Genomic DNA, 11633 nt, shown 5'->3' with positions numbered 1-11633 from the left:
GAAAAATGTCATCTTACACCAGAATTAACAAAATTGCGCGATTGGAGTCTGATTTTGCAACAACAAAAATCAAGGACTTGGAAGTCGATAAGGCGTACAAAATAGGAGAACTCCGAACTGAACCTACTACATGGGGGCCAAAAGTACTGGCTTTCCTGGATGATGAATTTTTCATCTGGCTGCCGAAAAGACTCTCCGACCTGCTAACTGAGACCCCAGAAGAGCTGGAAACTCTGAAAAAGGATGCAGAACAGGGGATTCTACGCATTCGTTTCCTGCCTGGTCAGTACAACCCCTGTGAATTTTTCACTATTGAGAAGGATCAAAAAAAGTAAATGTGAAACACTGAAAACTAATTCATTATTGACTAAAAAAGAGCAATCCATGACCATGAAATCAATCTTATGTTAGAATTAATCAATCATTAATCATGTATATGGCATAAAATTTTATAAATAAATCATTGAATCGTGGATATTGTATAATTATAATGTTTTCATCCCCGATTCACATGCATTGAGGAAAAAATAAACAATGGATAAACTCTATGACAACTATTTTCTTTAAAAAAAGTAAAAAAATGTTTGGAAATTTTTGAAATTTTTGGAAATTTTTGGAAATTTTAGAAATTTTGGAAATTTTGGAAATTTTTGGAAATTTTGGCAATTTTTGGAAATTTTGGAAATTGTTGGAAAATTGAAAATATGGAAATTTCTAAAACTTCTAAAATTCACAATCTCCAGAATGTAGAAATTCAAAAATTAACAAATTCAAAAATCTAAAAATAAAAAATTCAGTAATTGAAAAATCCACAAATTCACAAAAATTCAAAAATTGAAAATTTCAGAAAATTTGAAAATTCACAAAATTCACAAATTTAAAAATTCACAATTTCACGAATTCAAAAAATTAATCATTCTAACAAAAATTCGAAAGATTCACAAATTTAAAAATTCAAAAATTCCTCCATTCTAAGTTCCGGAAATTTCAGACTTTTGAACATCAATAATTTTTAGAACAATCCACTTTTTTTAACACTCCCGGGCACTTAAACACTAAACACATTAGAAAACACTCAAAAAATGGAAACTGACAATATACTTACTCTTTGTTTTTGCCAAATAATCCAGTTAAAAAATGCACTGCACTCTGCGGAAGTACTTGTCACACTGACCATTGAGACGTGCAAAACAAATATGGCGATTGCATTTTTTCTTTTATTTTAATTCATTTCTAATGAATATGACGTTTTGAAAATACTTCAGCGGACGCGTTATCGCATCATCCGCTNTTGCGACAACTTCCTTAGTCAAGGAAGGCAGCAACCGGGGTTTTCCTTCCCCTCACTCCACCTGTACTCGGTGGACTCTCACTGCACTGCACTTTTTTTAAATTTATAGTAAGCGATTTTAAGTTGGGCGGCCTTAGCCATATAGCTAAGGCCCGCTGTGTAGAACCACGTTAATCCGGCGGAGCACAACGAAAACACGTCTGCTCGGCACAACGTCTCAAACCCCACTCAATGAAATTCTTCATGAATTATTTTCATAATTCTGGAAGTCAAGAAGCGAAAAAAGTTTCATTTCTTAATTTTATAAAAGAGATGAAAAAAGCATCCCCATGCATAAATCTCAAAAATTCTGAAATTTGAGAAATAAAAATGCAAAAATTCAAGATAATTTCTCCCTTTAGATGGAGAAGTTGAGAGAAATTAAAAAAGTGTAGATCACCCCCCTACGCATCATAAGGAAAAAACACCAAATCGTGTTTAAATCAATTATAATGATAAGAAAAAAACTGATGCATTGCCGCTGCCGTGACAATGCATGAGTTTTTTCCTTCCCCCACTCTCATTGCCGTGCCGTATACGCAGCACTCGCAATAAGAAAAAAAACACCCCATGGGGTTTGAATAAATTATAATAATAAGAAAAAAAACTCTTGCATTGTGCCACTGCCGCGACAACGCATGACTTTCCTTCTCCCACTCTCATTGCCTGGCCAGCACTCGGCAAGAACATCCCCCCCCTGCCCCGCACACCCCTCGCCCACATTTGATTTCAACGGGGCCTATGCATACTACTACCATTTCCCATAGAGTTATAGTCGTGAAAGACCAATTGGAAATTTGACTTGTTCTTACCAAAAGCATATACAGTCGAGCACTAAAATTCGCGAACAGCCTGAACTTGCATTCCATGTATTCTGTTTACGAACTTTAGTGGTCGACTGTACCTCTTCGCCTTTTGGTTATCGTTCAGGGGACAGTTACATTCACTGTCAATAATTCAAGGTGCTTAACCAGTGTAAATCTTACTGGAGTGCTCATGGAATAGTACCAAACACTACCCAACCTTCAGTCACATTAAGCCTGGAGTTGACAACGGAACCATCAGTGTATGGTAGAGTGAAGTTCTCATCATGGGACAGGACGAAGCGACAAGAATATGATGAGAGTGATATGAATCATACCGAGGACGAAAAGATGTGGAGTATCATGCATATATCAAATCACCAGATCTCGAAAGAAGGCAAAGAATATTATGAGAAAATACTCGCGGAATATGCAAAGAACAAAAATCTCACATCCGATATGTTTGCACCATTCAAGAAACGCTTACTCGATTTCTCAGGTATATGATATCTCAATTTCCTTATCAAATTCTCCTCTATACATATTACATAGTGTAATGAGTACAATTAAAGGAAAAATTGGCACTTCGAATATGTTAGACTTTCTGCGTCCTATTTTGACATTTCCAACTCCTTTGCCACTTAAAATTTACAAAATTAATTTGACTTGTTCCTAATATACACAATTTTCATGTGAATAATTGAGAAAATAATTTTGGTTAGAAATTGCGGGATTAATAAATCAGAAAGGAATGTTATATGCAGAATAAAGGATCGCATGAAGAAAACAAATGTTCAACCATGACGTTTTTCCCATCATGACAATGTGAGGTTATTCAAGGGCATTACTATTGTCGATACGTGAGAAGTTGTAATGTCTAGATTGGATAAATCGCATTAAAAAAAATTGTCCTCTTCAGATTCATATTTCTCGAGTTTTCCAGGCACGCACGAGTCTATTTCTAGGTAAGAATCTAAGCACCTTGTTGTCAAGCGCAATGTAGATCTTATAAAACTACGCCTAGAGATGGTACATTTTTCTTCCTCTTTTCTCTCATGATCGTTTCACGTAATCGTCTTCCGATCGCGACATACACTGATCATCGGATAAAATTAGAGAACAATGCTAATACTCGTGGAAAAATCTAGTCTCGGTATGACTATATCTCATCTGAACACCTAGCAACAGCTCTATGTCTCTAGCCTATAAAAGGTAGTGCACAAGCCCAGCAGCGGCAGCACTTCCAATTGTACTTTTTAAGCAGCAATTACTGATTCTCGTTATCTCAGTTTTCTGAACCAACTTTTTATTTCAAAAATGTAAGTCAAATATTTAATATATTAAAATAAAATTCAAAAACCTTTTAAAAACTGCTTGTATGGTCATAGAAGCCTCATTATCAAAAATTCTATTAAAATCAATTAAAAATTACAAAACTCTCAAATTAAATCAAAATTGAATAAAAGAAGAAAATAGAAGGAAATAACAGTACATCGTATCCATTGTAACTCGAGAACGTGTTGTTGCCATAACTAACCTACAGCCAGACGACATACTCATCGAATAAAGAAGATGTATTGATAAGGTCAAATGACTCTTTAAATTACATTGGATTAATAAATTTGCAAATAACTTTCTTTCCTGGAACTTACTGGAATCTGCCTAGTATCCATCTAGTTCTATTCTCAACAAATTCAATCAGCAGAGGGCATCAGCATACCTTAAGGACATTTGACTTTGGTCTCAGTCCCTGGAGTAAAAAGCATATTTTTTGCTTTGACCCGAAATAGACATCATCAGTAAGTAATGTGTTTGGACGTAACAAAGTATTTCCCAATTTTGAATAGTAATGACGTTATTTTTTTGCACATCTATTCTATCCATAGTTAGTTCCATAGTTAGCATCAGCCAGCTATGGGAAAAATAGATGAAGAGAAAAATTATATCAGATCTGTGAATGACTGGAAAAAGATCAATAATGAGAACAATCAATATCGATTTTCCTATCCATGTTATGCACATTTTATTTTTATACATAGTACTCTATTATATATTGTATATTGTACATAACATACATAATATAGTATAGTATTATCGTAATCTCTTAAATGTATGCTATCATCATTTATAAAAAATCTAATGACATGATGGATATGGAACTTTAGTTGAATCTCTAATTCGTATTCAACTAATTTTCTCACCGAGCAGTGAGATGATTATTTTATTCTATTAAGGATGGGATTCTTACCTCTGAAGTGTTTAACAAATCTGTCCAATCATAAAGCATTGAGGGTAATTTTCAATAATGATACAAGAGAAAAAGTGATATGAAATATGGTCTGTTTATTCCCGGAAAACCCGAATTCTACTACAAGATTTCCCTAATTCATAAAAATCTGATTCTCAGTGGGAAATTTCACGTTAATTTATGATTCTTGAAAGAAAGAGGAGATGAGCCTGTGCCAGATTAGCTCACTATTAATGTCACTCACATTTGCTTGTGTGTTCAATTTCTCCATTGAATCACTCCTTTCTCACTGATTTGCGTTGATTGTTTAATTAACGTCTGTTAAAAAAAATATAGTATCTATACGCATTATTGTGTTTTAAATTATAATTTTGAATCTCGCAGTTCTATTTTTTCGTGAACTCACGCACAAAACGTAACAGGTAATTTTGCACCCTGTCAGCCGATTACGCGAAAGTTCTTATTTTCACTGTTAACCCATTGTCACGGACGATGCGTCCCCACTCCTATGCCCTGCGTGAGATGGCGGTAGTGGAGATGGCGGTAGCAGGGCCGTATGCTCGGCGCCTCTCGAATGTTAATAGGAACATAAGAATTGAAATTGAATTTTTTGGATGTGTTTGAAGGGTAGGGAGTTTCACCCGGCTCGACTGAATATTTCCAGGAAATCGCTTAGTTGCAAACTGTTACATACGAATTTACTACTTACTTGCAATCATCGAAATTGAAATAATCCTCTCATACATGAAAAAGAAAAAAAATTTGTCGTGCGTTTAGGGTCTCTAGCTTCAACCCTGGCGTGATGAAAAGTGGGGGACCCGTTTACATACTAACATCTTTCCGCCACATTCACACCGCTCTACGCTTCGTGCTGATTCGCTCTACCCCATCTTACTTCACACCGAGACGATTCGCAACTCTTCCCTGGCAATGGGTTAATCGCGGGATGGATCGCTACGAAGATGAGCGCAATTACAATCGGAATAATTCCGATACTCGGATCACCACGATAACCGCCGGGCAGAGGAAGTAAATGATTCCGGAATCAGGTCTCTGGCAATCGCGAGGAGTTCGCCCTTTGGTGTGCTCTTTATCGATGCTAGGACAAGACTGATTATGATTTTGGAAATTTTTGGCCAGTCCGCGCGTCCGTGGATGAGGCCGTGTTTGATGTTGGGAAATCGAAGCATTTCGTTGGTTCGATTTTCCAGAATATTCTTTCAAGTGAAAAAAAAAATTTTTTCAATTAAATATTTTATGAGAATTAAATTAAATATTCTCAAATACAACAGACTCAATACGCTGAATAGATTAGCTTCAAGAAAAGTCACACGGGATGTATTATATATTAAAAAAAAATAGAATACATTCCTGGAACTTTTCCTTCGGAAACTTTGATATTAACTTCGGAAATTTAATATAAGATTTTTCACTATAATTGACATACATTATGCCCCATTGCACAGGACATATACGCGGTGAACACGCGGACCAATCTAGTTTAAGAAGAACGAAACAACTACGACGTGGTAGGTGAAAAAATACGGCGACAGACATTAGAATATGATGAAAATTACTATTAAAACAGTGAACATTGAGTCGGTGGATGTGAAAATGGGAATATGAAAGTAAAATGTAAATTTTTAGAATTTGAGTACCCGGTGACCAGGTCATTGTGTGGTCGACGGAGGGACGAGATTCCAACAATGGAAAACAATCGACACTCGTCATTTGCTGGAGTTTTTAGTAGTCAATTCAGTAATTTCTAAGATTTCTGCAAGAAAAAAAGGGCGAGATTATGAACCCAACTTTTAAATCGTAAAACGAATTATACTCCAGCCTAGTAAAAACTCAGACAATTTGAGTAATTTCACGTCGTTTAATAGTAAAAATTTGTGAAGAAATAACGGATTTTTCAACATTCTTAAAACTTTTTCTTATGTGTGCATTTTATACTGTTCTGTTGAAAGTTGAAAATTATTATGTTAAGTCGTAAAAAATGAATTCCACATCGCAAACATTGGGTTAAATTCAACCAAATTTTATAGTTTTCCGATATGGTACTCGTTTGCTGTGTTCATGTAGGAATTTTTAATTTTATATTCTCCCACATGGAGAGCAATCATCAATAAAAATTACGTATCTTTTCCGTAATTCCGGAGCTCAATATCATTGTAGGGAATTTTACAGAACTGTCCCGTAATTTTTCCCTAAAATCACGGAATTTTTTCTGAGCGTTCCGTAATTTTTACCTGAATCTCGTAAAAAATTACGACACCGTCCCGAATAGAAAATCGTGAACGGATCTCATCAGGTCCGGATAAGGTGGCCTGATCCTAGAAGTCCGGGCCATATCTGGCTATCAAAGCCTCGTCATGCTCGGCCCGTATCAAGCATAAAACGCATTGGCAGAACAGGGCCCCACCACGTTCACTGGCTCCGCACCTGAGGTACATCTCTCCTCAGGGCCTGATCCGGTTAATATGAGGTTATTTTTTCGAATAGAAAATTATTTTTTTTATGGTTAATTATTGATGGAGGACGATCAAATTCAATTTGGATAGTTGATTTATTCTCTCCCGAAACCCGAATTGGAAAAAAAAGAAAAAAAAATTGCTTTCACGGTTCTGGTGCTGTTTAACTTTGATGATCGCTAGAGTCCCGTGTATCCTGGTCTGCTACTCTGAAATTCTTGAATGTGATAATTCTTATGGGCTGTAGAAACCGGTAGTTGCGCTTTTACGCATACACACTTGGATCGAAACTAATATATTATTCTTAATATATGTTTTTAAATATGTATTTATCGAATATTAATTATCGACTTGACGGGTTTTCTTCTCAACAATTATTATAATTATTAGTCTTGACCTACATGGTTGATTAGACTCATAAGGGCCAGACGCGATCACTTTCGCTCAAGATTCACCATACATGCACGACGAGCTTGCCGTACTCCGAATCGATCAGGGCTCAGTATATGATGTATACGATATGCCGGAACTCGGCAAGGCATATTTGCAGTTGAGCAGGGCCTGACTACGCGGGTTTGAGCCAGATATATTCTGCCAGATATATCCTAGATATAAATATGCACATATATCTCGATGTAAAATATTTAACTTATATCTGCAATGTATCTCAGATATGTTTCGGCCAAAATGTGGTATGCCAAATATATGCTAGATATAAGTGCTGCATATATCTCATTCCCATAAGGATATGACCATTTTGAAATTCGGAAACCAAGGTAAGAATTGACGATAGAAACAGGGCTCATTAAGCCCTGGACCAAGGCTCGGAAATGCTCAATCAGGGCTGGGGCTCAGCCTTGGATCAATCCTCCTTCAGCCCTAAAATGATAACCTCGTTTCGGGCTTAGTCCGCAAGGCTTGAACGAGGCTCGGTGCCAAGGCTTGATTCAAGCCTTGAATTACCACATTTTAAAGGCTCAATCGAGCTTCGGCTAAATAAACTGGGGTATTGTTTACAGATATTTGTATAAACAATTTCTTATTGCTTCATAACTCTTTTTATGAATTGAGAGTAACCTATGAAAGAGAGTGCGGTCGGACCGTATATCACTGTTGCTAAGCGTTGTTGGTGATTGTGATTGTCGGTTAATTAACAATGGATGGGAAAAAAATTATTATCATCATTAGTTTCTATTAATTATTCGTCCTGGATTATTACCGCGCACCTGGAAATTGAAATACAATGAAATCAAACATTTAAAAATTTGCTCCTGTGCTGGGATTCGATCCGGGGTCCTTCTAATCCGTAGATAAGCGCGCTATCCACTGGGCTACCTGCGATTTCTTAGAATGATACATTTTTTTCGGGTATAAAAATTCAACTTGTGTTAGTGTTATTTTGTTATTTTGTTGATATCCTAATTAAATTTCCTGAACTTAATGATGAATCCTGAACTTCCTGAATAAATGATAGGTCCGATGGATTTATGAGTTGAGAATCGATTGATTAATTAATTATGGATAAGGATAATAATAATTATGTAGCCTCGTGCACAAAGGGCTGCTCTAGGCCTGGTCTGGGGGTAGCTTAGATAACTTGGCGGAAAATTATAGCTATGTTTGTAGATCATGATAATGTTTTCACCACCATAAGCTAATGAGTATTGCTATAAAATGTGACGAAATTCGAGGCGAATTCATCACCTGTGGAACTCCAGGGTATTCATGTATAGAAAGAGAGAGAGAGAGAGAGATTTTTTTTTAGAGGTTTGAAAAATACTTTTTACGTACGTACTTGGGTCCGGGATGAAGATTCCCGGAGTGCAGTGTCGGGATTGGTCAGGTCTTGTGTTGGTATTGACCTCGAACCGCCATGGTTGGTGAGACCTGACGTGTATTGGTTCGGCGAATATGCAATCCGTACCGACTAAAAAAACATCCTCTACACCTGCCTCCTGTTCCCCGTGGAATCGCCGGTAGGCACTACAGCGCGGGGGGAGGATTCAGCCTTAGCTCTTCCTTCAGATAATGGAAATCATTGCTTCCTTCTTCTTACGTGTTCTTCTTTTTCCTCTTATCTTTATTTTTCTCCTGTTCAGCTTGGCGTAGGTCCTTCAGGACTTCCGCCGCAAAGGTGCTGGTCGCTTCCCAGGCTAGTTCTGATGAAAGCATAGTTTTCACCAGATTTCCAGGCTGAATCCTCCCTCCTACTGTAGTCTCGAGAGCGCTGCGAGGCGCGTTGAAGCGCGGGCACACGAAGAACACATGCTCCGCGTCTTCGGAGACTCCAACGCAGGTCGGGCACTCCGGGGAATCCTCGTGGTAAAACCTGTGAAGATAAGCCCGGAAGCACCCGTGTCCTGATAGCATCTGGGTGAGGTACTAATTCACCTCTCCGTGGGTTCGTTTCATCCATACGTCCACCTGCGGGATCAGGCGGTGAGTCCATCTCCCTTTGCTCGAGGCCTCCCACAGCATCTGCCATCGGTGCAGGCTGTTGGTCCTCTCGTTCATCCTCAGTTCAGCTGCTCCAAGTGTTGTTGTCCCCTTCCGCCGGTAGAGGCATCTTCGTTCCTCCGCGAGTATTTCGATCGGCAGCATTCCGGCGATAACACACACGGCATCCTCCGACACCGTGCGGAATGCACTGGCCACTCTGAGGGCGCTCAGCCGATAGACCGACGCCACTTTCCGTCGTGCATGCTGGATCAGCAGCGCATCAGCCCAGATGGAAATGCCNTGTCGTGCATGCTGGATCAGCAGCGCATGAGCCCAGATGGCAATGCCATATGTGAGGACCGACGTAGTTACCGACGACAGTAATGCTCTCCTCTTCTGCTTTGGGCCTCCGATGTTGGGCATGAGCCGTGACAGGACAGTCCCAACTCCGGACGCCTTGGTACCGACGTGCTCTGCCTGCTGCTTGAAACTGAGCCGGGCATCAATCATCACTCCCAGGTACCGTAAAAACGGTTGGGAGGTGATTTCATGGTCCCCAACTCGCAGCGTGATGGTTTCAATCTTCTGCCTGCTCGTGATCAACACGGCCTCCGTCTTCTGGTCCGCCAACATCAGTCCCACTGAGACCATCCATTGGCGGGTCATCGCATAGGTGATCTCAAAGTTGTAATTGATGTCCTCCAGTGTTTTGGCGACGACTACGAGAGCCACATCATCTGCATACGCGACGAATGTAGCTCCCTTCGGCAGCTTCAGCTTCAAGAGACCGTCATACATGATATTCCACAGGAGTGGGCCAAGTACTGAGCCCTGAGGAACACCGCCAGTCACTTTGTACTCCTTGGGGCCATCGTCCGTGTCGTACTTCAGGACCCTATCGGTGAAGTAGCTTCCCACCATTCTCCGCAGGTACCCCGGCACCTCCATTTTTGTGAGAGCCTCCATGATACAGTCCCATCTGGCGGAGTTGAAGGCATTTTTGATGTCTAACGTTACTACCAGACAGTACTGCTTCGTACCATGTTTCCACCTTTCGCCGGATATTGCGTCCCGTGCGATGGAGACTACTAGGTCGATTGCATCCAGGGTGGAACGACCCCTGCGGAAACCGTACTGGTTGTCAGCCAGTTGCGACTCGACCACTTCTTCGATCCTCTGATGGATTATGCGCTTCAAGATCTTTCCAGCGCTGTCCAGCATGCAGAGTGGACAATAGGACGAAGGTTCGTCCGGTGGCTTCTTCCCCTTGGGGAGGAGCACTAATCTCTGCTGCTTCCACTTCACAGGGAAAACTCCCTCCTGAACACACGCATTGTATACACTCAAGAAGATTCCTGGTGCTGCGTTGATGGCTACTTTCAGGGCAACGTTGGGGATTCCATCTAGTCCTGGAGCTTTGGTGTTTCCGAACCGGTCGCAGGCTTCCAGCATCTGCTCAGACGTTACTGATGGGATCGTCTCTATCTCGTACTCCCCAGTAGAGAAGTCGNCCGCAGGCTTCCAGCAGCTGCTCAGACCTTACTGATGGGATCGTCTCTATCTCGTACTCCCCAGTAGAGAAGTCGAGAGCCCGTTGTTGTGGGAACAACACCGAGACAATCTTCCTCAGGAGCACGGGACACGTAGGTGTCGGCATCGGCTGGTTTTTCAACCGCTTCATAACGACACCATACGGTCTCCCCCACGGATCCCCCTCGACTTCGTCAAGGAGCTCCTTCCACGACTGGCTCTTACTCGCTTTGATCGCTTTGTTGAGTGTCCGGCGTGCCTCCTTGTAGTTGGCCTCCAGTTCTTCGGAGTTCGGCTTCTTTCGACCCCGTTGTGCCTGCCTCCTCGCCCGAATGCATTCCTTGCGAAGGGCAGCAATGTCTTCGTTCCACCAGTAGACCGATGGGAGCCTGTTCGCACTGCGTTTTCGAGGCATGGTAGCATCGCAGGCTTCAGTGGCTCTCTTCATGACTTCTTGTGCCTTCTCCGTAGCATTGCTGCCGCAGACCGGGCGGTTGTTGAATATCTCTCGAAAGGTGCCGGGATCGAAGGCGTTCGTTTTCCAACCTACGGCGTTAGTCTTCCTGGGTGCTGGTCCAATCTTCCGTTGGGTAGATAACTCCCAGAAGATAGCATGATGGTCGCTGGCGGTGTAGATGTCCATCACCTCCCAAGAGCAGCTTCCCCTGACGAGGCTGCTGCTCACGAAGGTGAGGTCCACGATTGAACTCGCCCCTCCTCTTTCGAACGTTGGTTTCTCACCACTGTTTAGTAGGACCACGTCCAGTGAGGACATGGCCTCTAGCAGCGTTTGTCCCCTCTTGTTCGTC

General features: G+C 40.9%; 1 protein-coding gene across 1 annotated transcript in view; it reads left to right on the top strand.

Annotated features, from left to right (window-relative positions):
- LOC107040153 overlaps positions 1 to 2659 on the top strand; it is a 29611-nt gene extending 26952 nt beyond the window's left edge. Inside the window, exon 3 of the mRNA XM_015260100.1 lies at positions 2293 to 2659. Within this exon, the coding sequence (XP_015115586.1) occupies positions 2293 to 2640 (348 nt within the window). The 3' untranslated portion in view covers positions 2641 to 2659. The remainder of the gene's footprint in view (positions 1 to 2292) is intronic.
- The last annotated feature ends 8974 nt before the right edge of the window (positions 2660 to 11633 follow it).

The sequence above is a fragment of the Diachasma alloeum genome, unplaced genomic scaffold, assembly GCF_001412515.2.
Source record: "Diachasma alloeum isolate Michigan unplaced genomic scaffold, Dall2.0 Dall_scaffold_00323, whole genome shotgun sequence".
NCBI lineage: Eukaryota > Metazoa > Arthropoda > Insecta > Hymenoptera > Braconidae > Diachasma > Diachasma alloeum.
The sequence above is the reverse complement of the archived record's forward strand: the minus strand, read 5'-3'. Positions and strand labels throughout refer to the sequence as shown.